Below are 27,454 nucleotides of genomic sequence, written 5' to 3' on the forward strand. Positions count from 1 at the left end.
TCCGGTAATCTTGTGATGAGGTTATAATGAAGTCCTGTTCAATATTCATTTTCCTTGCTTTAAATTTTTGGCACTGAATAGTCATAACCATTCCTAATGTTTGATTGCAGTTCTACTGCTTCTTCTTTGTTTTTGGTTTTACGCCTCGAAAACACTGCTTTGTTTTGCCATGTCAATTTTACTTTATGACTCATTGATCCCATAGCATTTGCACAAATGTAGTACCCAAATCTTGTGCGCTTAAAGCTTATAGCACCAAGGCTGAGACCATGATCTCATTGCGGGGAAAGCTTGCCAAAAAACTTCATTTTCATTGGACTTTGTTTGATTAATCTTTGTTCTTTAGTCATCTTTTAAGAGATTTTTTTTTGGTAACAACAACAATCTAGTTTTAGTCTTGAATTTTTAGGTCGGCTATGGTGGATCATCATATTATTTTTTATATATATATATAATGATCATCATATAATTCAATGATATAAATGATAAAAATTGATAAACCATCTAATTACTTCTCTGCATTACCTGAAAATCATACAAAAGCAGTAGATTTCTGGAATTATTGTTCAGCGAGGATTAGTCCAATACTAAATACTAATAAATTAATAATAAGTGCAGCCTGCAGGTCATTAGCAATTTACACATTCTTTGCTCTCTCTCTCTCTCTCTCTCTCTCTCTCTCTCAAGTCTTCAAGCAATATTTTTATTTTTATTTTTCTTTGCCACTTTCTTTTCCCGAAGTCTTAATAGTTTTGTTTAATATATAGTACCACGTACACACATATGCTAATTCAATTCTGTTCCACTTCCACACATTCCAGATAATTTCATACGGGAATCTTGAACCCAAAACCTCATTAATCACGTAAGGCATGAAAAGTGAATACCACTGGACCAATAAATGAATTAATTGCAGTGCTATTCTTTTTGTTTGTTTGTTTGGTTTTTTTTTTTTGGGTGTGTGTGTATTTACAACTCGAATGGACTCCTTTTTGGTTAATTAGACTCTAAGATATTAGACACTCTGATCCATGGAAAATTTTCTGTTCCCGGCATACTTCACTCATTGCCCATAGCACACTGCCAAAGTACACAACTTAGAATCACCTTGCAAACAATCATGAATTTCGGAGTTTCAAGTAACAAACTGCCAAAGTTTGTGTGCCACTGTACATAACACTAGCCACAAAGGTTGAGATACCATGGTCTCATTGCCCAGAAGTGCCTAAATGGTTCAATTTCATAAGGCTGGTGATTGAGATTGAGCAATTCTTTTTGCATTTTAAGTGAGGATTCGAATGATAAAATTAAATGAATAAATCATACAATTAAGTCTCCATGTCCGAACCATGCAAAAGCTGTAAAATTTGTGATATTTGCTCAACGTTGAATACGGTAAAAGCGACAATGTTAATATCTCAGATCATTAGCCAGCATTAATCATATATGATATGACAATTGCAATGCCTGTAGAACTGTAAAATTTGGGAAATAATAAATACTAAAATGGAGAAGAAAAATGATTTTGACAAATATTTCTTTTATGCATAGCTCCTTAAGCATCCACAACAGTGGAGCAAAAAATATAACTATTTAGCACCTACAAAAATCACTTTATCTATTTTACCTCTTCACACCCTACAGCAATGGAGTTATACTTTTAGCTATTTGATTAAAATAATACAAATAACTCATTAAAATAATAATAATAAAAACATCCACCCAAAAAAAAAAAAAAACACTAGCACAGCACAGCACAATCATCCACCACCACCACCACCACCAGTCCACAGTAGGAAAGAAAAAACCACCACCCAATCACCACCCCTTCGCACTCATCCTGTTCATGACTCATTCAAGTCAACTCGGCCCACTCGTCCTTCCTTAGATTGTAAACCCACCCCAATTCCTCAAATCGGCCCATTCGTCCCGTTCGTTCTTGTTCTCACCCATCAAAATCAGCTTGCCTTCACAGCTTGCCAACTGAGAAAACAACAGTAACCCATCTGGGTACTTGGGAACCAAGTCGACTCGGCGATGGGGCTTGGGGTGGGTCGGCGAGCTAGGTCGGCGAAACAGATCAATGATGAGGGAGCTAGCCGGCAAGCTAGAGAGAAAAAAAAAATTTGAGGAAGAAAGAAGAAAGAAGAGAAGCCAGAGAGAGAGAAGTGTAATAAAATTTTTTTTTTTTTTTTTTTTTTTTTTACCTTTGCGCTATGGTGCACATCTAAAGATAGATGTGCACTGTAGCTGAGAAGCTAAAATTTTTAGATTTAGCTCCACTACTACAGCCCTTTTTTTGTGTTTTGATATAGTTAAAATAGCTATATAGCTATTTAGCTACACTGCTGTGAGTGCTCTTAGTGTGACACTATAAGCAGCCATACCAATACTATTTTGGAAAAGGTTTTTCTCTGAACCAAGTTGAAGGAATCTTCTCCAATATTATTTACACAAGTCATGTGACTTATTTAAAAAATTATGTGACTAGTAGTACACATAACTATCCTTTCAATCACCATATAACGAGTTAAAAGGAGAATTCCCCCAAACAGATTGGGGAATTCAGCCTTGTTAAGTAAATTTTGTTTGATTGTTATGCATGGGGTTTATATTGGCTTCAAATCTTCCAGTGTACATGGTTGAAGATTAGCAGCAGGCCAAATCTGAACCTCAAAACGAAAGATATTTTAAATCTCCTGTTTGCCGATACATATGAGAAACAATTTTATTTGATTTATATTTCCCTGCTTCCAAAATTAAAGATCAGGTTATGTGGCCAAGCCTGTTTTTTACGTAAGCACAACCTCGCGTAAATGTGCAAAATATTGCTTTTTGTATTGGTTGATAGACCAAATACTACGAGTCCTTTTGTACACATTAAAATCTCAAACCAAAATAAATTATCAGCAAACTAAAAACAACTACCATGGGTTAAAAAATAAATTAAATCAATAATACCATCATGATTTTGCTGCAACAAATTTGGCTCCATACATGATCCTCTGGAGCAATTGCATATTTTAGTAATGTATTAGGGCCAATGTGAAGGCAAAGATTTCATGCTGGACCATCCAAATCTGGGGAGTTCCGTCCTTGATTTTGTTGAATTTTGAAAAATGGCTTAATTTACGATGACACAACATAACACCCTCGATTTTGATGATGCTTTGAAAAATTATGAAATTCAGAGATCTACGCCACTTCAAGGCTCAAAACTATTGCCTTGATATCTTTGGGGCTTTGGAAAGTTGTGAAACTGAGAGATCTAAGCCACTTCAATACTAAAAACCATTGCCTTGATAATATTTGGCTGCCCCAAAGTAAACCAGCACCTCTCCCAAACCAACATCTTGTAACAGAAGATTGTCAGTCTCATTATCGGATCAGCCCTTGTGGCTGCAATCTTTTATCCAGCTTCATCACAAGCAAGATGTGGGCTTAAATCCACGTTAACTCCAAATTTTGTTTTGCTTCCAGTAACCAAGCTACGCTACCTCACATAAGATGCATGAAAGCAGCTCCTGGAACCTTGTTGAGCAGACCGACTTCTTTAAACTGGGAGGCAAGTTTAGAAAGAAGGGATACCTCAAGTTTCCAACATGGCATCACCAGGTGAAATAAAGGAAAAGGTTGTTCAGAATTAAGACGAACTGATAAGCCTTCTTCCGGCTCAACCCAACTGCTCATATTCAACTACCGCATCATATGTCTCCATGTTTAATGAACTCTCTGCAAAACACCTGAAAGGAAAGATTTTATAGTTAAAAAAAGCCACAACAGATGACAATATAATAAGACAAAGCTCTTTTCACTCCATCCATATACAGTATAAAGGAAAATATTTTTATATAAATAATTAAAAGAATGAAACATAGGAATCTAATTAACCTCAATTAGTGTAGTGGAGTGCTAGACTGCTAGTAATGTGCTAATGTAGACCGCTGCTAACTCTTTTTACTAATGCTGCACAAATTTGCAAGGATGCCAGGCTTGCCAGCATAGTGATCAACTAAATTTCTTGTTCAGACAGCCAAAAATTCTTTCCCAACTAAAAATGCAACAGTTTGATATGTGTAGCCAAATTATTTTGACAGATTCCCAAACATAATGTATTCCAGGTTGTCTAAATTAGTTAAGCTTTTGAGGCTATCAATTGTATGCAGATTCTGTACCTTAATTCATGCCAAAACATACTGGTTCTGTCATCCAAGAAACGACGCAAAGGAGCAATGGATTCATCTTCAACATTAAGCTGTTCCGAATTGACATTATTATTGTTTTCAAGGCTTGCAATGAAAAGTGAGGAGGCAACATGAACAATAACAGATGGATCTGAGTCCCCAAGGATAGCCTGTAGCTCCCTTCGAATCCATGGTCCTATTCTTTGCACTATTCTTTCCTTTGCACCAATATTTCCTGATATATTCTGAGAGTTCAAAGATGAAAAATGAATTAGATCAGGTTAAACTCAACCCTTCTTTCTGATTGTAATTACAATTCAATAAAAGAGTTTTGTATTAATCGATAATCAGGTCCTTTGACAATGACTTTCATTACAAACGGGCATCACATCAAGATCAAACACTAATAAATGCATTATAAATCAACCCATTGAAGAGGGAAAAAAAAGTTCATAGAGCTATGGATGCTAGAAAGAATAATGTGATTGGATAACAAATTCATTCAATTGGTGATAACAATTGTATTCCGATAATGCAAAAACAATGATCCTCCATGCTTCTAAGGCGAGAAATAAGTAATCATACCTGCTCACGACAATTTTGGGAAGGTGAAGAAACAGCCCGCAAACGTCGCCTATAAATGCTGCACAAAATCATAGCCCAAATGCCAAAATTAGCACAAAAACAATCAGAGCTATCAGATAAATGCCTTTAGGAACAAGGAAAAACAGAAGAAAAATTTAAGCCCGTTGCTATGTATGTATGTATGTATGTTCATAACCCAAATGCCAAAATTAGCAAGAACCATGGGAGCTATTAGAAAAATGAACAGATAACAAGAAAAATTCAATACCATCGCTAAATATGTAAGTCTATGTACATGTCATAACCCAAATGCCAAAATAATATTCATAATTTGTATTTTAGATAAGGTACCTGGCACGCCATTGAAGTTTTCTTTCAGCAATAACATCAAGAGGCACAGATCCTGGCCGTCCAAAAGATCTCCGCCACGGCAATGACCTTGGTTGCCAGCTAAGGCTATTTAATTCGTTCCTTATTCTACGAATACTCCTATATAAAGTTGGGCAAAGGTAATAACTGAATTCAAAATCCCAATTCTAACAAAATCATATATACAAACAACTATGAACTCAATTCAATACAAAACAAAAGAAACAAAAACAAACAAAACACTCTATTTCTCTCCTTTACCTCACACTTTCTCAGCAGCCAAACACAGAAACAAATATAATAAAAACTCAACTTCGAGGCTCTACTCTTTTTAAACCAATTTAAAAAAAGAACGCCGCCATCACTTAACTATTACTCAGCCTATTTCACAAACTAAAAAGACTAGTTTTTCTTTCATTCCATTTTCTTTCCTATTCCAAAACGTAAATTTCTTTTCTTTTTCTTACACCTTCTCAGCAACCAAACAGAGAAACAAATATTTTTTTTGAAAATCACTTTCAATTATCTATTCGGCTAACATCAACTTTAATCCAAAATTTTAAGCTAAAAAATACCACAACAATACTGCGAATAATTCACAAATTAACAACTTTTTTCTTTTATTCAAAAGTCAAATTCCTCTTCTTTTTTTTCCTACAGTTTCTCGGAAAACAAACAGCAATATATACATAAATCTCAAAATTACTCACCTTCGATGTCGATGACCTATTCGGCTGAAACCAACCTGAACGTCGTCGTTTCTAGTATTATCAGCAATATTATTGTTCAAAGCAGATAATCTCTCTTTGTAGAAGGTTCGAGAAGAAAGGGAGATATCGCAGAACCAGGAATCGAAGTGAGCGTTACAGAGAGGGCAGTTCCGTTTGAGACCACTCCACTTCCGAATGCATCCGACGCAGTAAGCGTGTTTGCAATCTGTAAGCACCGCGGCTTCTCGAGCTTCCAGGTCTTTGAGGCAGATTGGACAAGATCGCCCTCGTATCGCTGGCCAAATTACCTTCTCTACCATCTTCTCGCGGTTCAGTCGAGAAGACGATGACGATTCCATGATTGCTTTCACACAGCGATAGAGAGAAGAGAGAGAGAGAGAGAGAGGCTTTTTGTTTATTTTAAGTTAGGATATGGGCTTCTTGGGCCAAAGTACAGGTTGTTCGTGGTTGGGCTTTGGGCTGGCTTTTATTTGCTGTAATGCCAGTCTAACCCGCAGGCATGGTCCGTATCCAACCCACCATACCTTTTTTTTTTTTTTTTTTATTGGACCAACCCACCATACCAAATACCTTAGGTTGGTGAGTTGGTGGATTGGGTAAGGTTGCAATTTTATTTGAGTTTCAGGATGTGTCGGTTTAGGTCGATAGGTTTTTTCAACTCATATAATATCACCCAACCCAACCCACCATATGCATATAAATTTATTGTATTACCTTTATTTTGATTCATTCTAGTATTGAGAGAATTAATTTAGAAAATTTGAAATATAATTTAAGCATGTGTTAGGGTACTTTTTTTATCACACCTAATTTTATTTAAGTACCACCTATTCACTTTCAAATACACACGCCTTATTATATTTAAAACCCAAGAATACTTATGCTTACCAATATTTAAAAAGCCCACGATTCAAGTCCATAGCAAAACAAATTTTATCAATGGAATTCAAAATCCATAATCGAAGCCCATGATTCAAACCCATAGCGATTCATTCAAAGCCCAATTCTCATTGGCAACATCAAAGCCCAATTCTCATTGGCAATATCAAAACTCAATTTTCATTAACACTACTTTATCAAAAAGAAAAGAGTCCAAGATTATCAACGCTTGGCAAAGAAAAAATACCATACTACCGTAGCAAGAAAAGACCCATTGCAAGTATTTATGAAGAAACCCAAAAAAATGTTTACTAATAAAATTCCATGAGGAATAAAAACCCATGACAATATGCGCACACAACTAAGGCCATGTGAGCAAGAAACACCAGTAGAGGGCAAAGGAGAACAGCCCCTGTTCAGTCCTAACCAAAAAGAGCAACTAGGGACTCAATCAAGGGAACCAAACCTTTGAGAATGGACTAAAGGTTGTCCCCTCAATTTTCTGTCACCCCTCACCTAACGTGAACAGTGCCCAAAGGCTATCACATCAGCTGAAGCCTAAAGAATGATGGAACTCCATCATCTTCCCCAAAACTGCACCTCCAGCGGAAGGGGAGCTGAAACCAAATTGTTCAAACTCCAACAAATTGATGTTAAAAATGCTAAAAATGTTTAAAACGTGATTCATGTACCAAGACCATGAATCCTAAAGGGGGAAAATTAGGAACATGTGGTTTGGAGGCCATAAAAGGATCTCCAACGGAACCCCCTTGAAGTAGGCTAGAACTTGACACCTAGCTTGGGGTGTTAAATCTTACTTTTTAGGGGTCCGAATCTCAGTTGCAGCATTAGGATTCACTCATGATACACGTCTCAAATCACAATAATCAAACTCAGCCCCAAGAATCCTGGCATTTAATGCAAAAAGCTCTAAAATCTTATCATTACCTAAAAAAGCAAAGCAACTCCCTAAATGGATTTTCCTACTTCTGAGCAAGAATCCCAGGGAAGCTTGACTCTGATTCATCACCTCTGAATGGTCACACGTTTTTTGGAGCTTTGTCAATAAATGCTTCTTTGAAAACTCCATTATAAAAGCACAAAGAAGCTAACCAAAAAACCAACCAAGCCACCCTTCTGGGACTCTGAAATTCGTTGGCCATTTTTACTCGTGGTTCAACTTTCTTCTAGCTCACCATCCATCACCTTCAACCCATACCCATCTCATCCCAGACATTCTTCTCCTTCCTTTACACTACCACAACTCATGAGTCTCTTCTAGCTAACCACAAACAGCCTATTACCCATAAAAGACTTCAATCTCAACATCAACCTCATCTTACTAACTCAAAAGCAGCCCACATTCATCTTATTCATGCCTTACAAATTTACACTCACTAAAGTCTTAGCTTAAAATTTGCTGTACTGAGCTAGGGGTTTTTCTCTCCCTTCACACCATGCCAATTAATCCTCCATTTTTTCTTCCTATGGAGCCTTTAATTTTTACTTTTTACTTTACTGTTGAAGGGTATGATGTATTTGTAACGATTGAACTTTTTCCTCAAATTGATGTAACAATGGCTGAAAGCACAATAAATTGCTCTTGAATGAGACATATAAGGACCTAAAATTTGCCTAAATCTATCTAATTATTGATGGTTAGACCGTGTAATTCTACCCCTACTGTTGGACAATTTACCCTTTGGACTTGAGAACAACTTCACCATTACCGCTGGAGAATTCGTTTTCCCTTGGACTATCAAAACAAGACCACTAACATACTAATTAAGTATTGTAACGTATTTTTTATTAGGCCTTTGTTGCTGTTTTGTTAAGTGCAGTTCTTGTTTCTTCTTGCTTGGATAGGCTTGTCATCACACCGAAAGCCTATGGGTGTCATCTCAAGAGCCCATAGTTGAGTCTCGATTTGGTTTCCCAACATTTCATTCAGAGGCATCAATTTCTTCCCTCAACAGCATATTATGTAAATTGTAAAAAATAAAATAAGAAAAGCTTAAATAATTGATGAAAGTCTAATTTTTTACAAGAGATAAAACATCGCAACACAATTCACCAGTAAAATTTGCCAAACAGTATAATATTGGGAAAATTTTAGGCGGATGGCATGCGTTCAAAGTTTATTAGTTAGTTGGACTATTTTTTGGAAATCGACTTCCAGCCAAAATCGAGTTTACTATACTCAACTTCCTTTGCTATCCATCTCAGAGCAAATTCTCGGTAGGAAGTCGAGTATATTAAACTCGATTTTGACGATTTTGGCTAAAAATCGATTTTACTATACTCGATTTCCAAAAAACAATCTAACTAACTAAAAAACTTTGAACGCATGCCATCCGCCTAAATTTTTTTCAGAATCATACTGTTTGGAAAATTTTGCTCAATTCACCAACCCAACCCGACTTATGTGGGTTGGGTTAGGTTGGTTTCAACACACGTGATGGTTATGTTGGGTTGAAAAAATCTTCTAACCCGAGTCAACTCAACCCAACCCAACCCGTGTACATCTCTACCACATGTAGCATAAAACATAATGTAAGGGATGACAAAATTTCCCTACAATTAAAAGTCTAGAGTGAGTCCCAATTTTGGCTCATTGTAATTGATGTATAATAAAATGATGTTAATGGTAAATTGATAGACTCAAGTGAAAAGATGTTACTTCAATCACAATAAACCGTGTAAATAGTTTTAAAAGGAGATGTGAAAAACATTAATTTGACTAGACTCATCACACGTGGTTTACTTTGACTCAAAGATGGCAGGACGAGATGGATTTGTCCTTTCGTATCCCTCCTTGCCTAAGTAAGTGTATCCACACACATGGTTTCTAGTATATTTGTTTTATATTCTTACTGTCACCCCTCTCCCCTCTTCTCTCTCGTCTCTCTTACTCTTAAAAGTTTCAAAACTAATGCATTAAGGATGGCAAAATATACTTACCTTACCTTGCCCCAACCTACTCCCACTCTTGGCCCAATCATATTTTTATGATTTGAACTCGTTCTGCTCCTGTTGTCATACCTATAAAACAACACCCATTATGAAAACTCAAGATTTAAATAAATAAATAAAAACTATTAAAGGAAAATAATTAAACAAAAAGAAGTTAGTTCCATTAACACATTAATGCTATTGAGCTATTAGCCCATTATCACACATCCCATAAAACTTAAATCAGTGACTTCTTTTTGTTGAATAAGAGATCCAATATCGAATCCTGTCTACATATAAAAAAAAAAAAAAAGCACGTTAGTATTTTAACAACATGATAGAGAAAAATTACCGTGAATCATACCCAAAATGATACAAAGTTTGAACAATTTGAATTTGGTCAAGCCCTTAGGAATAGGGAGGTAAAAACCACTTGACACCAAAATCCAAACATATTTGCACTGCCACTACGAGAGACAGAGAAGAGGGGTTTTAAAAAGTGAGCGGGGTTAGAACCGGAGGCTTTCTTCAAAAACCTCACTCCCAAAGCAACACAACACAACACGCGCTTCTTCTCTCTCTCTCTCACTCATTACAGTCTCACTCAACACAACCAATCACAATGGACGTCCCTAAAGAGCAAATCACTACTCTCCTCGAACACGGCCTCTACACCTCAGCTCAGACCCTCGTATTTTTCATTTCTCACTTCCCCTATAAAATCAATTTTCACTTCTTTACTCTTAGATTTCAATTTCGCTTTACTTTAATCCGATTGATTTGTTTGAATCAGGGTTGTTTTCTCGTTTCATCGCCAGCCGCTAATGCCGAAACCAGTCCTCACATCAAGGCCGAAAGCCTGGTTTGGATTTTTTTTTTTCAATTTTCATTTTTCCCTTCAAATTCGAAAATTTCAACTTCTTTATTCTCGTTTTCTTTGCTATTTCCACTGCAGGTTCTTCTTAGTGACGCATTGTTTCGTGAGCGAGAGTATCGCCGAGCAATTGTATGAAACAAACTCTCACACACACACACTCAGACTTAAACTTTGTTTGAAATTTACTGTGCATTTCAATGTGAAAAAAATGCTATGGTAACTGCTCAATAAGCAGAAATGTTGTCATTTTTCTTTAAATCTGAATAGTGAATACACGGTTATATCCCAATGCAGTCATTTTTATTTGAAGCTTTATGTTATGTGTTAAGGTTTGCGCTCGGGGGTTCAAAAGAGTTGGATTGAGTTTTTGGCTTGATTCAATACTTAATAGGCTAGGATCTGCTGTGACTAATTCATTCAAATTTTGCAACTTTAGCATCTTTGACACAAAAACTTGTAAGAAGTCGGGTCATCATTAATGTGCGAAATTGGAAGGTTTATATTAAGTGTGGTTTAGGACTTGCTGTTGTTAATTAAGTTGAAGGATCGAGCTTAGAGTCTGTGGAAATCTAAAATTTTGGTGCTGTGTTAGAGTAAAAAAAATTTTGTGCTTTCATCGTTTAATCTTCTTTAAATGATTATACAATCAAGATAAGAACTTTGCTGTCTTTGCTTACTATCATGTATTTTGTTCACAGCCGGTCCCGAGCCTGTAAAAAATGAGAACGGTTAGTAGGTCGATGGCCAGGGTAAAATTAGTCACTTTATCATGAATGAAACAATCAATAGAAGAATCCCAAACCATATGCAAATCATGCATTTAACTGTGGTTCAAACCACAATCCTCCTTTCTATTTGAGGAGAAGTACCACTGGGCTACAAGAAAATTGTTCAATCACATGTAGATTTATTCTATGTGCAATTCTTTTGGATCACTCCTATTGAATTATGCATATGATTTTAATTGTTGTTATTTTTTTTGGGATTTTTTTTAAGTTTTGATGTCTTTCTGTTTTCTAACAGCATACTTACAAACAAGCATTGCAATACTACAAGATTATTCCTAAACAGAATTCAACAACTTCTAGAAGTTCATTGCCACCAAACAGGTCATCTTCTCCAAATTCTTTTAGCATCTCAGCAATTAATGAAAATGAGGTAGATCAATTATGTTCGTTATGAATTTGGTTTCATTTTTCAGCTTATCTGGAGCTTAATAATAATATTTTTTTTGAAACTTTTTATGTTTAAGGTTAAGCTGTTTATGGATTGTTATCCTTTTCTGTCTAATGGACAGGTTAAGTTCAAAATCGCATCTTGTCACTGTGCATTAAATGAGAACAGAGCAGCCCTTACTGAGGTTGAGCCTATTGATGTTCTCTCTCTCTCTCTCTCTCTCTCTCTCTGCATATTCTTGTTGCTAGTCTCTTTCATTTAATATGAAGAAGAATGATAAGAAAAGTTTGTTGGTGGAGGAATTAGAGATAGGAAAGATCCCAGATTGCTTTTATTTTTGTAAGGGATCCTTTTTTTTTTTTTTTTGATAAGTAAGGTTTTGTAAGGGATCCTCATGTGGCATTGTATAATGATGTACCGAGATCCTAAAATTTCTGATGTATATTTTATTGGTTTTGTTCATAGCTGCTTTCTTATCTTATACCTTTCATCTTTTGTATGTGCAATCTCATTATTTGTACTTTGCAGATGGAGGGAATTCCAGGAAAATCAAGAAATTTACAGATGAATCTGTTGCTGGGGAAGCTTTATCGAAATTCTAGACATAGCCGTCTTGCTATGAGTAGTTACAAAGAGTGTTTAAGGTTTGAGAAGTTAATTGGGTTTACACCTACTTCCCTTCATCTTATACTTTAATCTATCTTACATCTGTCGATTTGTTTTCTTGATTATCTTCTTTATTATCTTTTGCTGAAGAATACAAACTTCCAAATGTGTTTTTCTCCACATGCTGAATCCTAATACAATGAATTGTGTGAAATACAAAAATCTACATATGAAAAGGATATTATTTTTATAGGTAAAAAAGGAGAAAAAATTTAATTACACAATTTCCGTTATTGAACTTGAGTGGACATGTTTATTGTATGCTTACTTGAACATAGATACTAGAATGCATAGCCAGTAAACATAGTGGTGAAGGTGCTGCCTTTGAAGTGAGGAAGGGTTGTGGTCAGAATCAGATCTTCAATTCGTACTGTAGGCCAAAATTCTCTCCCTTTCTACTTATCAAAAAATAAAAGAAAAAGAGAAATCTCTGCATCTCTCTCTCTGTATGCACACACAAGCCGTCACAGTAGTGTAGAAATATAAAGGGAGACAAAATATTTTGTTGAATCTATATAGTAACTTGCACGGCTCTTTCTTAATTCTATGCCTCAAGTCTTTCCCTTGTGGCTCTAATATAATCTGAAATTAAATCTTCGACTAAAAATTGCTTACAAGTCCTGACCAACTCTAGTAGCCCTAGGCATATGCATTGAATGTTCTTTGGATTTGGATTGCCAATTTCTCTCACTAAGTTCCTAGACCCATGGACGCTGCTCCACTTACATCCTTCTTGGCAAGCCTTTGCTTGCCAACAGGTGTATACATAAAAGTGTATTGTTATCAAATGGATCTCTGCTTTGAAATAGCATGCTAAATCACCTGAATTATAGAAATAGTATCGATTTTGTGATTTATTGTATCGGTTGTCAAAATCAAGCTTTATTTTTGTGTCTTTTTGATAGGCATTGCCCGTATGTCCTTGAGGCTATTACTGCTCTGGCAGAGATGGGAGCTTCAGCCAAGGACATTATATCATTGTTTCCTCAGGTTTGTTGGTGAAACCATTAAACCAACTTCATATTGGTGATCAATCAATTTATGCATTGCACAAATCATATTTTTCTTCATTTTCAAGGACTTTATCTTGTATGAGTGTTACGTCTTCTCCTAATTGTAACTTGATTTTAGTACAACAATTCCTCCTAGTTCATAGTGTTTGAAAAATAAAATATCATCATTTTTATGCTGTTGTTCTTCTTAAATTTTAATTACAGACTCCAAATAGAAGTGGGAGGGCTTCATTTGATCATTTTGATTCAAGCCGCTGGCTGCAAGTAAGTACTTAATGAAGAGATATGATATTTTGTCCCATCATGAGTTACTAGCTTCATCATCCTCTGTATTATCAGCTTTTTGTTGGCAATTGCCATTTGCAGAACCTTTTTCCCTTCTGTCATGAAAATCTTGTTGTGTGGGCTTATAAACCACATATGCACTCCAAGTATGATCATATGTATTGTAAAATGTGGATCTGGAATTTATTTTGATAGTTCAGCAAGCTTTCTACCTAGTATGCCTTTGGGCTGTTTTCTTTGGTAGTTTGCTGCGCTGTTTTGTTGATAAAGTGCCTTTAGATATATTTAACTGGTTAATACTAACTTAGCAATGATAATAAAGTGAAAATATGAGTTTCTATAAGCTGCATTGATAGTTGATTTAGCTGAAACTACTTCTGACAGGTTGATCCTGCAAGTCTATTTTATTGTTTCAATGTGAATTACAAATATTACATAGATCAAGGGCCTTGTACTCAGTGGTATTGCCTGGTCTCCTTTATAAGGAGAGACAGGGTTCGAATCCAACTCCCCTATTGTAACAATTGAATTATAAATAAATAAAAAATACAAATATTGTATAGAGATAGAGATCTTTGTTCTTAGCATGGTTTTGATTTCAAAAAGCACATATCATGATCAGGTGTCACTTAGCCTATGCTCACTTAGTCATGCAAAAGACAACATTTTTGCACTTTTATCACTCAAAATATCCCTTTTTTCATCTTGGAATTAGTCTTTTTTTTTTTTTAACCCATTTATTCCAAGTCTTAATTTATTGGCAGTGTCCATGTTATCATTCGTTGGCTAGATGCTTGATTCGTCTTTCTTATAAAATTAATAAACTTTGTTTATCCATTAAGTCATTATTAAAACACACAATGCTATATATACTGTTGGAGATTTTTTTTTTCATTATACACTAAGATTGCTATTCCCAACGCGCCCCCCCCCCCCCCCACCCCCCCCCCCAAAAAAAAAAAAAAATCTTAGTTAATTATTATTCCTTTTTGTGCAGCGCTATGTTGAGGCCCAATGTTGCATTGCTTCAAACGATTACAAAGGTAGACTAATATCTCTTCTGATTTTGAGAGTTTTATCTGTGTGGTGTGTGCTGTAGAACTGCATCATATTCAGATCACAAGGCATGATCTACATTTTTCAATTTTCTGTTGGTGATTTATGGTGAAATCTATTATCCAATTGTTATGAAGCTTCCAAATAAAGAAGCTTAGAACTACTGAGCTTGTTTCCAATTGGCATGGTCTACTGATAAACACTGTATTTGCATGAAAGTGTAACCTCTTCTCATAGAAACGTGTAAAGGATATCTAACAGCACTCAGGCTGGTGAAGATTACACAATATAACTTCAATTTTTTGTAATGATCCTGGAATCACACTATCTGTCAAATTTTGATAGTTTGTGCAATCTTCACCTCTGGTTTAAGAAGAGGTTGCTCGTACTTGAACTCTTACCCAAGGCAAATGATAAGGAAAAGGACATAAGAGGAAATAAGGCTGGGAATTATAACCGTTGATCACTTGGTCTATTGTTTGATTAAATTACATGGGAAAGACATGTAGATGATGTCCTCTATGGTAGGGAAAAAGTTGTTTGCTACTGCTACTCCTAATATATGTGTTAGTTTATGCCTCATAACTTTTCTTATCCTCAGGTGTAGTTTCATTGGCAGAATTGATTAATTCTAAACTTTTGCTTGTTATCTGCCTGAATTTTAACTTTTAATCAATGATTTTTATAGTTCTTTTTTCGTTGCCAGGTGGTTTGGAACTCTTTGCAGATCTCTTGCAACGCTTTCCTAATAATATACACCTATTACTTGAAATTGCAAAGGTAGGGCTGATTGTATTTCAAAAATTCCAAAGCTTGTTTAATATGCCAAAATTTTCGCATTTAGTGCTCTTGAATGTTACATTCAGTAGGTTGGTACTAGCAAGACGACAGCATTTTGATTAATCTTTCTGTTTTACTTGTACATTTATAAACCTATCATGTGAAGATTGAAGCCATTATTGGCAAGAATGAGGAGGCCATAATGAATTTTGAAAAGGTAATGAGTTCTTTTTTATACAATTACTATCCCCCCCCCCCCCTTCTCTCTCTCTCTCTCTCTCATGCGCGCACACACACACGCATCAACCAAAACACAGGGAGAGAGGTACATGCAAGATGATATAAACGTAAAGTTTTTGGTCCTTACAGGTTCGATTAATAGATCCATACGTTGTTACTTATATGGATGAGTATGCAATACTTCTAAAGACAAAGTCTGATTATACAAAGCTTAACAAGTTAGCACATGATTTGCTGAGTATTGATCCTACAAGGCCAGAAGTGTTTGTGACTTTGTCTGTACTGTGGGAAAGGAAAGATGAAAGAGGAGCTTTGTCTTATGCTGACAGGGTCAGTTGGTTAATTTGAAAAAAAATACTGCATGGATCTCTTTTCTTATTAACATATCTCATGAAATCTATTAATTCTTTGCAACCAGAGCATTCGAATTGATGAGAGGCACATACCAGGTCACATTATGAAGGTATTAAAACAATTTAACACCTGATAGAATAGGTAGTTTGATTCCTGGATTCTGATTGAAGAGCCATATACCCCATAAATATTTCATTATATTTTGCTCTTTATCTTCAATTCCATGATCAAAAAAATTTCTTCAAGTTTTCAGGGTAACCTGTTGTTAACAGCGAAGCGAGCTGAAGCTGCCGCAGTTGCTTTTAGGTCAGCTCAAGAATTGAGACCTGATATTCGTTCGTATCAAGGTGCAACTTTCATGGGGGAACGCTCACCTGCATAACATGCAGCTCACTTTTACCATAGACATGTATTTATTTTCTAAAGAAAGTATGAATAACAGAAAAATGCAGAAGCCATGAAATGATTAAGGACTCATTTATGATTTCAGGTTTGGTTCAGTCTTATTTGGTTCTCTCTAAAACCAAAGAGGCTTTGTATGCTGCCAGGGAGGCAATGAAGGCAATGCCTCAATCGGCAAAGGCGCTAAAATTAGTTGGTGATGTTCATGCTAGTAACTCTGGTGGCAGAGAGAAGGTAAAGCTTTATATATCTTTTCAGCATCAGCTTAGAAGTAAAGGTTGCATTCATCCAGATTTCAAAGATTGTTAATTTTTCTAAACTTGTAACAGGCCAAAAAATTCTATGAGTCAGCACTTAGGTTGGAGCCCGGTTACCTAGGAGCCGCATTAGCTTTAGCTGAGCTCCATGTTATTGAAGGTCGAAATGGAGATGCTGTATCTCTGCTTGAGCGATATCTCAAGGATTGGGCTGACGACTCTCTTCATGTTAAACTAGCTCAAGTATTTGCTGCAACAAATATGCTTCAAGATGCTTTATCACATTATCAGTCTGCGTTGAGGTAAAATCTAATATAAGATATGAATCTCTTTCTGGATCAGGAAATTCCAGACATAAATTCTGCATTGTTGCAGATTTTCTTCCATTCTCAGGCTTTTGAGCATGAGAATGTCTCATTGTAATTTACATAGTATTTGAAGTTAAAAGTTCTTGATTAGAGCCATCACTACTACTGATGGCATGGTCTCATTATTAAGTTGTGCTGTCTAGTTTGAAATGGCTGCTACTTATGAATTTTTTTGGTAACATGCTACTTTTGAATTTATCTATTCAACTTTATGAATTTCTATGAGTGGTCTCAGGCCATTCTACTTCCTGAGGATGTAAAATTGGACACTGAATGTCAATGAAATATGTGGGCAGCCTATGATTAAAAGAACAGGGGAGGGTAAAACCTCCAATGCCTTTATTCAAAAATGCTTTAATTTTTACTCTTTTACTGTGTTGCAGGATAAACCCACAAAATGAAGCTGCAAAAAAGGGGCTAGAGCGCTTAGAGAAACAAATGAAGGTTTCTGATAATGTTGCCCTTTCAGCTTATTAGTTACAGTTCCTTCAATTTCTCTCCATACACTTCACTATTCTTTGCTTCATGATTATTTTTTGTATTTTATGTAATATACTTGAAGTGTGGGCAATTAAGAAAAAAATTTCTTAAAAAAAGGGAAATGCAGAGGAATTAAACTTGTTAGATAGTGGTTAAGATTAAATTCATACGTTTCTATCAATTTAAGATTTGGGGCGATATGGTTATTTAGCATCGTAACAGCAAGTGGTCATGAGTTTTAGTCATGTCTCCTCTCTACCAAGAATTTAGAAAGTTCAAAATTTCATGTTTGGGGCAAGCAGTAAATTTACCAAAAGCCCTTAAGAGTGCATTTTCCTTGGGATTAACCTTGTATTTTCTTGTAGGGCGTGGATCCAGATGCACCCGAAGAAGATGAAGAAAATGAGGTAGAGGATGCTGACGGAGACCAAGAAGAGACTGATCTTTTATGAGGAAAATTTTTGAAGTTTACATATATGAAACACCTTATAATATTATTCAGTTGTAAATGAGTAACATGTAATGTGAGATTGCTGTGCTGCGTTGCAAGCAAACTTGTGACCCATAATTACAGATTTCACGTTAGGGAACTGAAAAATTGAAATTTTACTGCAAAAACTTGAATTTAACCATTATAAAAAAGTGACATGGATGTATCATGTGGGCTGGATGTTGATTTATGGGGGTGTACCTGTGATGCAGGCAGAAACGAAAAATAAGTTATTTTGAAAAGAGCAATGGTTGTTACACACACTCAAGAAGTCACGACTTCAATTAAAAACAAAGTGTGGATGTGTTGAGCCCCTTTTTCGAAAGGTTTTTTTGGGGTTTTTAAATTAGAATGTACATAATATGCTGTGTAATTTTAATGGAATTAGTTTCTTTACCAAATGTATATTGTGCAAGTCAAATTGACCAGACGATTCTTACACTGATATATCCAGTTGTCTAGACATATTATATTTTCTCTTTATTCAGCCATAAATAAATAATAAAAAATCAATATGCTCTTGGACTTATTATGTGGTGGATTGTGGTTCCTTACGATGATTGTAGCATGATAAGATTTTGGAGCCCTCGAAACAGAAACCCAGTTGAAGCAAAGTCCAAAATAGGGCAGTAGTACTTGCGGTTTGAAGACAAAATTTTGTCTTTTACATGCTTGTCATTCACGGAAGAGTAAAATTATTACATTTGTCGATGGTTTTCAATTCTCAAAGGTACACTGTAAAATAAGGGTATTCGAACCCTAATAAAGAAGAGCTGATTATGCCATTTGGATTTCTGGCAATATGGGTGGTTTGCTCATTAGGAGGATGCCTTAGATAATCCTTCGTAGAAAGGCTTCACTCTCGCATCTTACTAAGTAGGAATTACCAATACTCACATATTAATGGGGTTCCCTCCACATTAAGCTTGCCTTGAATTATGTTAGTCTGTAATTACAGGTGTATCGCTTGGCATCGGACTTAGTCCCAACACACTTTTGACCAATGTGTGTAGAAATTTGGATTGCGAAACTTAGTAGAAGCCTATTGAGGATGAATGTTCACATATTACCCGGCTGCTAGTTCTGATAGATGGAATCAACTGCCCTTAAGTTTTACTGGCTAAAGACGAGTCCAAGGACTCTCTAAACAAAGATTTCCTATGTTATTAAAAGAAATGGAAACCCTTTCTCATAATTTCAAATTTTTAATACATAAAGTTCGCAATGTACAGGAATGGTCAGCACACAAAAGCAAGATTAACTTCTTTTTGGCCGTTAAATTGGTCTTCCAATAAATGAGGCAAGTATGGTGGAAGTGTTTTCTTTAGCTATTATAAAAGACAAACAAAATATTACTACAAAACACACGTTCCCAAGTCACATTAGCTTCACTTATGTACAGAACTGAATTACTAAAATTCTCTAACGCTAAGCTTGAAAATGTAGATTATTGCTTCCAGTTGGACAATTGAGGTGGTTTTACAGGCTAGATAGTTCTGGGTTTTGTCCAACGATTCCCACCATGGTTATCTTATATTGCCTGTCCCCCACGGTCTTCCATAAGACAGCCTGTTACTCACTGTTGATGGATGGCCTTGATCATTCAGATTTGTTCTCCATTCTCCACACTACACATTGAAAGGTTTCCTTGGGGTGGGCGCTCTGTTCTCCATAGATTGCAATCTTTGTTTGAGATGAAAGACTTCGACCTGCATGACAACATGAGGCAATGGTGGCCTAAATAAACCCAGGAAGGGAAAATAGGATAAATATTAAGACGGATATGCTTGTTTAATAACATAGCTGCAAAGATATGAAGATAGTTTGTTTGGGATGCTTGAGACTCACATGCCATTGTCCTCAACCACAGGCTTTTACCTCATAACAACAATAATAACTATCACCACCTAGTCTTTTAGTCCCAAACCTTTGGGATCAACTATGAATTCTCAATAGACTAATCAGGATCAGCCACATATATTCTTTTTTGTCATTCTATTCTATCCGGAGTCATACTCTCTACTATTTCTTTAATTGTCATATCATTTTTTACCACTTCTACTAATTTATAAACAAGTTAGTCTAATGGATCAATCACCTACAATGTCAAAACATCCACCTGACAACCCCTTTTATAAAAGGGTAATATATAAATCATAAAGAGAAGAACAATGGTAAAAAGATGGCTATGCCATGTACAAGTTAAGCAGCAGCAATAGCAGATAATTATCCCTCTTTCGCCTTTTTGTGGCTACTAGTACATTTTGTTCAAAGCCATACCTGTAGTTGGAAGGCCCTTGCCCTTTCTCCTGCAAGAACTCCTCTAGTTGAGTGCAGCTCCTACAAAGGATTTCAAAAAATCAGCAAAATGCCATAATTGATGTAACCATTCATAATACAAGATGGCTGCATTTACCTTCTGAGTATCGTCCAAGACTGCCTTCAGGAAAGCCACATCATGCTCAAGCCTTATATTGTCAGAGTGGACTATATTTGATAGGCTGTTAGCGTCTTCTTGTGCCATCTCTACACCAGCCAGCTTCTCTTTTAGTAACTCCATCCCCTTCACAGTGTCTGCCAATTTTTTCTCTATCTCCTGTCTGCTTTTGAGAACAGATGACAAATTCCTTTCTGCAGCTTCTCGGCTTGCCACTGCAGCTGCCAACTGTCCTTCTAGCATTCCATTCTTCCTTATTAAGGTAGCCATATTTAATTCGTAAAATTGATATACACTGGAAGAAGTTGAAAACACTCCAGATTTGATATCACTTTCTGGGAATGCCACATCCTCAAATTCAACTGGAACATTTCCAATTCTGTGGTTATGAGTAAATGCATTATCAGATTCATACAAAGAGGCTTCCTCTGCATTGAGTTTGCCTCCAGTTATGTTAGTCTGAATTCCCGTGTTAGATCGATTAATTCTTTGTTCTGTTGCCTGAGATTAACACAAAATGCAATATTAAATGAATTTCACATTAAAATCTTAGGAAATTCCAAGAGTAGAGCATGGAATCAAACTTAGTTATCAAGCACCCCCCCCCCCCCCCACCCCGGCCTTCCTTTTCTTTTTAAGCGGGAACATCCCAGCTTATTTATTACCACTGGAATACTATGCTATATTGTGGCAGTCATGGGTTGAGATTAGAAGAAGAAACCCATCACAGAATAGATGATCAAGATCAAAGATACTGTTGGGAAGGAAAATATCTTGCTTTTGGATAAAGTAGGCTCCCAATTGGACCCACAGTCAACAACAATCTACGAGAAACTACCCAAAATTAAAATTAGAGGTTTTCAATTCATCCAAAATGAATCTGCATGTCTATATCTCAAATAAATTTAATAAAAGAAGATTGACATAGTAAATAATTGGAAACTTCTCAGTCTACCTGTAAGGAAGAATTGTCATCTTCTGATCCATTTGCCATCTTAAAAGGCATTTTGTATTCTTCCTCATTATGAAATTGCTTGCGAAGTGAAACATTGCCGGGAACAGAATTTGGATCAACAATTGACTCTGACAAAGATTTTCTTCCTGAACCATGTTGTTCAATGGCCGATGCTAGATTTTGTCGAGCAACAGAATCAACAGAACGTTGGGAAGAATCATTACTAAGGTGAGCAGCCAATCCTGTGGACGATAAGCGTTTCTCAAATAGCAGAGCTCCTGTACCTTTTCCAGGGATAGATCTTTGTCCCATGGATGATTTACTCTTTTCCATTAGCAGGACCTCAACCTGCCACAAAACAACATATGGTTAGAAAATGAAGGAAGTCAATGATCAATTGCAAGTCAACGAACATGCAAATACATGATTTCTGTATCCAACCTGATTTGACGGCTCCTTTTTGGATCCCCCAAAGGCAACAAGAAAATCCTTTTCCTTGTGCTGTACAAGAACTAGGCTGAAACCCTGAAAATACAACAATCTTTAGACAAATAATTTCATCTTGCCAAGAAGAATGCAACTAACACTAGACACATCATCTCAAAATGATATCATATAACAAATATCATAGCAATTATGGACTAATTACATCAGCTCAGGCAACCCATAAGCTCAAATGTCATCCTTATGTGGTATTCCCATAAGCTCAATAGCGAAAGTGAAAGCCATACAAAGGCTATGCACAATTTGAGATGGCGTCAGCTTACCACGAGGGTGTGGCATCAATATGGACTTCCCATCCTAAAGCTAAAAGCCAGAATATTAGCTTTTAATTCCAAGGTTAAACTAACAGCAAAAATGGATGATAAGTTTTGACTAATTTGAGATAGTAATCAAAGAACCAACAGATAAATTCAAGCCTTCAAGGATAAAATAGAAAGCTGATGGATTTATGGCCATTTGTATTACTCTTATAGAGATATCAAAAAAATAAATTGATGCATAATTTTGGCACATCATATGGCATGAGGCTAGCATTAAAAAGATTTGCAATACTTGATAATGCAAAGAACAAAATCTATATGACTCACCTTGTTGGTGGTGATGGAAGATGGCAGTGATGCAACAGCCACAGACCACTCAACCTTTAAAACATCAAAGATCAAAGTCTCCACATGTCCTGGAATAATTAGGAGTAAAAAGTTCATAAATGAATGTCAAAAAAAAATTATTGAAACTAGAGCAAAATTGCTCAAAGCTGCAATGCATTTGATCCACATCAGAACTCAACTCCCAGGCCAGTGAGACATTGATGATCTTAACACAAGGATAGAGGACTTAGTTATGAAGGTGAAAACAACATCAATAGCAGCCAGACAGGGTCTGAATGTACACAAATTTTACAAATATAAACTTCTTCAAATCATGGGAATCAAAGGAGTTGAAAGCCTTCAATCTTCCTCTCGTTTTTCTTTCTTTTTTCCTAAATCATCAAATGCTTTCTCAGAACCAAAATCAGGTTGATTTTGATAGCCTTCCTACATTATGGTATAGGTGGCAACTTATATGGTTGAAATCATCACCATGCTCCAGAGTTTAGAACCATTGTGACTCTTTGTGTATAAAAAAAGCCAAGAAAAGAATAAGAAACACTGAAACATATGGCAGGAACATCCTAAAGTAGATAGGTCAGGATTGTCTATCCAAGAGTGAATGATGTGAAAGCAAGGGTATCGGAGGCATGAAGACCCTTGAAGATCTATTAGAGGGAAGAAAAGGAGGAGCAAAAGGTACTTCTTGCATCAAACCTAACATAATACCATAATGCGCAACAAGTTCAATCAATTCATGGTTGCAACATGAGAGAAAGGTCCACATGCTTTTTAAGTGACCAAATGAGAGAAAAGGGTCAAAATATTCTAACAATGCTTCTAAGCTCATAAGGCATACGTTTTTTCCTGCTTCCACCCCCCGCTATATACCATTTAGTTCCACACAGGACTCCACAGGAACCGGCCCTTGGTGATGGATGGAAACCGCGTATCTTTATTCTTGACCATACCATCTGAGAAAGAAGATCTAATTATCAAAATGTCAAATCTAAAGAATCTTTGGCTTGCTTCTATGAGAGATGAAATTACTCACTCACATAATCCATTAAAAAAAAAAGATGAGGAGATGTTCCACATACCGTTTCAAAGTCAAAAGAGTACAAGTCATTCAAAGTCTTGGACTTTGATGCTCCTCCAAATAAAAAAAGAGTTTTATCATCATAAAGAGTTGCCACATGGTTAGATCTTGGAGATGGCCCTGTTCCTCTGTACATACAATTAAAAAGAATAAGAAAAACCCTTTGCTTCTGAATCAAGGTATATGGCAACAAGAGAAGCAACCAGAATTCTCCATGAGAAAGGTGACAAGTACTAAACTTGGAGCTTGTGTACAAAATAGTATCAACAAATTTCACAAAGTACACTAGAACCTACTCACGTGTAATGAAGAGGAAGCCATGTCAAAGATTTCAAATCAAACATGTGTAGATCATTTAGTTTCCTCTTTTTAGCATCTTCACCCCCAAATAGGAGTAAAACAGAGCTTGCCCTTACCACAGTATGACCACTACGAGCGACCTGCAATACATAAACTTCAGGTTAGAACTTCTTATTTTTCATGGACCTTTTAGATTATAAATTTCGTATCTTAAAGGAAAGAAATGTAATATCATTTTTCCACCTCAGTAAGGTATATAACATTGTCCTAATCCAAGACATGGACTACCTACATGAATTGCATTCTTACACCCCTTGGCAAAATTTGCATAATAACAAAAGCAACCAACAAGTTATTTTCTCACGTTTCATGCTTGCCAATTATCATGTTTTTTGGAGATTGATAGCCGTCTTGTCCAAATAGCAATCCAAATTAGCATTCTAATTTTAATTCATTATTAAAAATAAAACAATTATATGGATCATGAGGATAGAAACATCTAATTCTCATGATATTTGGCACACATGATAAGCATGGGAGGGGTTTCTTTTCCAATAATGACCTTGCCAAATTGTAACTTCCAAAAGAAGAAACTGTGGGTGGTTTTTTTTTTTTTTTTTGTGTGGGGGGGTGGGGGGGGGGGGGGGGGGGGGGGGGGGGGGGGGGGGGGGGGGGGGGGGGGGTGTGGTGGGGGGTGTTAAGTAAACCTACTTCTACAACACAGCTAATCTAAAATTTTATCAAGCCACGTGATATACCGGTATGTCACCCTTTGCTTCTATAAGTGACCAGCACTCCGTTTCAGTGTCAAATGCCCACACTACAAAATCCAAAATCATGTGATTAGGCATCATTTGGAAAAATATAGTAAATGAAAATATGACAAAACAAAATCAAAATATACACGCAGAAATACCCAACCTGAAACTCTGTCACTGTTAGGTTCAGTCTTTCCTCCAATCAGGAGAACCTTTTTTCCCCAAGAAACCTAGTCAGGGAAGGCAACAAAAAGAACTGTCAGCACTTGAGCAATTTAAGGTTTTTGCAGCCTACATGACCTGGGACAATATGATTAACCAGCAAACTAACACTAGGGGATAGTCCGCATATTATATGCATTATGCTTGATTCAGGGGAGGAAAAAGAAGCGCACACAAAGCTCAACTGACATACATACAGGGGAGTGGCATTAAAAAACTTCTGCAGGGTGCAAACCATGGTGCACGCCAACCTTTTGCACCCACAAAATAACAATTGTTCTTACTTCTTTGCTTGAGCAGTGGGTGTTCATAGATAGATCCTCAGAAATAGAACCCTAAATTCTCTCGTCCATTACATTCAATATCCCAATATTGAAAAATCTCAAATAAATAAATAAATAAATAACAATTCAGCTACAAAACAAAGCAAAACAAAATAGTAGTTGAGACATATAATAATACCAGACTATGGCCCTTGCAAGCAGGAATCTTTAGTGGCAGACTGCTTGGTGACAAGTAAATCTTTGATGATGCTGTTGACCAGGTAAATCTATCGAAATTAAGCACCTGAAAATACACATGAAAAAAAACATACATGTATATCATGCATTTATGGTGTGAAACTAAATTAAAAATCTAATTTAATCAATTACTTTGATGTTAAACATAAATAATCTGGTGTCCTCCCCCCCCTACCCCCACCTCCCTGTCCTTTTTTTGAACAACTTAAATCTTTTGGTGCCACTTTGAATGTAAATTTTTTAAGGGAAAAGGAACATTCCCTACCTGTACATCATCCAACAACCCATTTCCAGATTCACCACCGACCACTATCATCTTGTTCCCAATCAGAGTTGCCGCATGCTATTCATGAAAAGAGTAACATGGTGATTTTTTTTTTTTTTTTAAAAAAAAACTTAAATTAATCAAATTCAATCAGCTACACCATATAAATCAAGCTCATTCACGAGTTACTGCCAAATAACATTATACATTAAATCGAGGAGTAGGTTTTTCTCCAGCAATTGACAACACCATCCAATTCTCCAAGTTACCAGAAGCACAATTACTAATCTCAGGTGCAGCAGCAGAAGACGAACACTGGTGATTGAGTTCATCAGAAGCACTAGTTGGAGGTGCAGCACATTCACTCTGCAAAATTGTAAATACTTTACACACATACTCATCAATGCAAACCCACTTGAAAAAAAAAATTCAGAATTGAAATAAAAATCCATACTTTTGATCCACTAGTCTTCTTCGTCTGTCTTATGGGACTTCGAGTTCCCTGAGCAGTGTCCGGTAGATGGACTTTCAATCTGATGCACCTCCCCACATTTCAAAATTAGTATCAACAAATGTATATTATACCATCTTTCTGTTTTTTCAACATGATTCTAAACTTTACAACATTTGTTTTTGTCAATCAATAGAATAACATTATATGAATTAACTACAATGTTGGTGTTTATCAAAAAGATCATATAATGAGTTAAATGGCACTAACTTTGGAGATTTTATATTGATAATGCATTTATGTTTCAAAAACTTCAATAGTCTTTTATTTTATTTTCCTTTTTTATATACATGAATAATCGATATGCTTCAAAATCAAGCTCAAATTTCTCCACTAACTAAAACAAAAAATAAACAACATTTCTGCATAATAAAATAAAAAGTAAATGGACAATAAATTTATAAATAAAGAGGTAAATAAAGAGAAGCTGACCTTGTATGCTTCAATTTTCTACGAGAAAAACTGAACATTTTTCTGAGATCAGAGCTTGAAATGCCAAAACCAGACCCTAAAAATTAACGAATAAAGCCACATTATTATATTACTTAAAAATAATAATAATAACAATAAATATTCACTGACAATAATAAACAGAGATTAATCGAGATTTTTTTTTTTTTTTTTTTTTTGAAATGACAAACAAGCTCACCTCTGAGAAGTATTTAACAAAACAATGAATGACCGCGCTAGCTGTTTGGTTACCGAGAAAGTTATGTAAAATAAAACAATATGAAAGTAAGTAAGAAAAGTAGGAACAAAAAAGAGTTATTATTGAAGAAGCAGTGGAAGAAGAAGGCTGGTGAGGAAGAGCAACATTGTAATAAGATGAGAGTGAGATTGAAGACGAAGTGTTAGAAATGAATATAGATAATAAGTAGAGAAAAATAATAAAAAATAGTTGAGACTTGAGAGAGTAAGTACAAAAAGAAGACCTTCAATGATAGACAGTGTTTTATAATACTACTGTTTTCCACACATTGTTGCTCTCTCTCTCTCTCTCTACAGTGAGCTGTAATAATAACCAGTGAGTGACTGAAGTAACGTTATAGTGCGTAGGTTAAGCACTTGTTGCGTTTTTAATGTTGTTGTTTTGTGGTGGAGTTCTGCGGCCGCAAATAAACTCACATCTTTTATCATAATTTTTAAGTGAC

The 27,454-nt window shown here is 35.9% G+C and overlaps 3 protein-coding genes across 4 annotated transcripts; 1 reads left to right on the forward strand and 2 right to left on the reverse strand.

Moving 5' to 3' along the window:
- Nucleotides 1–2,930: 2,930 nt before the first annotated feature.
- On the reverse strand, nt 2,931–6,246 carry LOC126689142 (uncharacterized). Its single transcript, XM_050384193.1, has 5 exons — nt 5,849–6,246; nt 5,121–5,258; nt 4,770–4,827; nt 4,176–4,429; nt 2,931–3,743 (listed from the first exon to the last, which is right to left on the reverse strand). Exons 1-5 carry the CDS (start codon nt 6,205–6,207, stop codon nt 3,674–3,676), a joined length of 879 nt encoding a protein of 292 aa, XP_050240150.1. The 5' UTR covers nt 6,208–6,246; the 3' UTR covers nt 2,931–3,673.
- A 3,901-nt stretch (nt 6,247–10,147) lies between these two features.
- Nucleotides 10,148–18,313, forward strand: LOC126689144 (anaphase-promoting complex subunit 7). Of its 2 annotated transcripts, XM_050384195.1 has the most exons (19): nt 10,153–10,256; nt 10,288–10,391; nt 10,494–10,562; nt 10,656–10,706; nt 11,601–11,735; nt 11,875–11,937; nt 12,282–12,397; nt 13,325–13,409; nt 13,637–13,696; nt 14,715–14,760; nt 15,480–15,553; nt 15,720–15,770; nt 15,923–16,123; nt 16,212–16,256; nt 16,401–16,494; nt 16,638–16,783; nt 16,879–17,108; nt 17,558–17,618; nt 18,020–18,313. In XM_050384195.1, the coding sequence occupies exons 2-19, from the start codon at nt 10,323–10,325 to the stop codon at nt 18,104–18,106; spliced, it is 1,683 nt and encodes a 560-aa protein (XP_050240152.1). In that variant the 5' UTR covers nt 10,153–10,256; nt 10,288–10,322; the 3' UTR covers nt 18,107–18,313. The 2 variants fall into 2 exon arrangements, with proteins under 2 accessions (XP_050240151.1, XP_050240152.1); XM_050384194.1 differs by having other exon boundaries at nt 10,148–10,391.
- A 1,084-nt stretch (nt 18,314–19,397) lies between these two features.
- On the reverse strand, nt 19,398–27,319 carry LOC126689145 (acyl-CoA-binding domain-containing protein 6). The gene is made up of 18 exons (XM_050384196.1): nt 27,236–27,319; nt 26,953–26,993; nt 26,736–26,811; nt 26,247–26,325; nt 26,000–26,158; nt 25,793–25,870; nt 25,469–25,573; nt 24,948–25,014; nt 24,785–24,846; nt 24,027–24,166; nt 23,728–23,854; nt 23,487–23,601; nt 22,628–22,716; nt 21,978–22,061; nt 21,537–21,884; nt 20,561–21,082; nt 20,425–20,484; nt 19,398–19,853 (listed from the first exon to the last, which is right to left on the reverse strand). Exons 3-18 carry the CDS (start codon nt 26,771–26,773, stop codon nt 19,773–19,775), a joined length of 2,154 nt encoding a protein of 717 aa, XP_050240153.1. The 5' UTR covers nt 26,774–26,811; nt 26,953–26,993; nt 27,236–27,319; the 3' UTR covers nt 19,398–19,772.
- Nucleotides 27,320–27,454: the final 135 nt, after the last annotated feature.

The sequence above is a fragment of the Quercus robur genome, chromosome 6 (genome assembly GCF_932294415.1).
Source record: "Quercus robur chromosome 6, dhQueRobu3.1, whole genome shotgun sequence".
Classification (NCBI taxonomy): Eukaryota; Viridiplantae; Streptophyta; class Magnoliopsida; order Fagales; family Fagaceae; genus Quercus; species Quercus robur.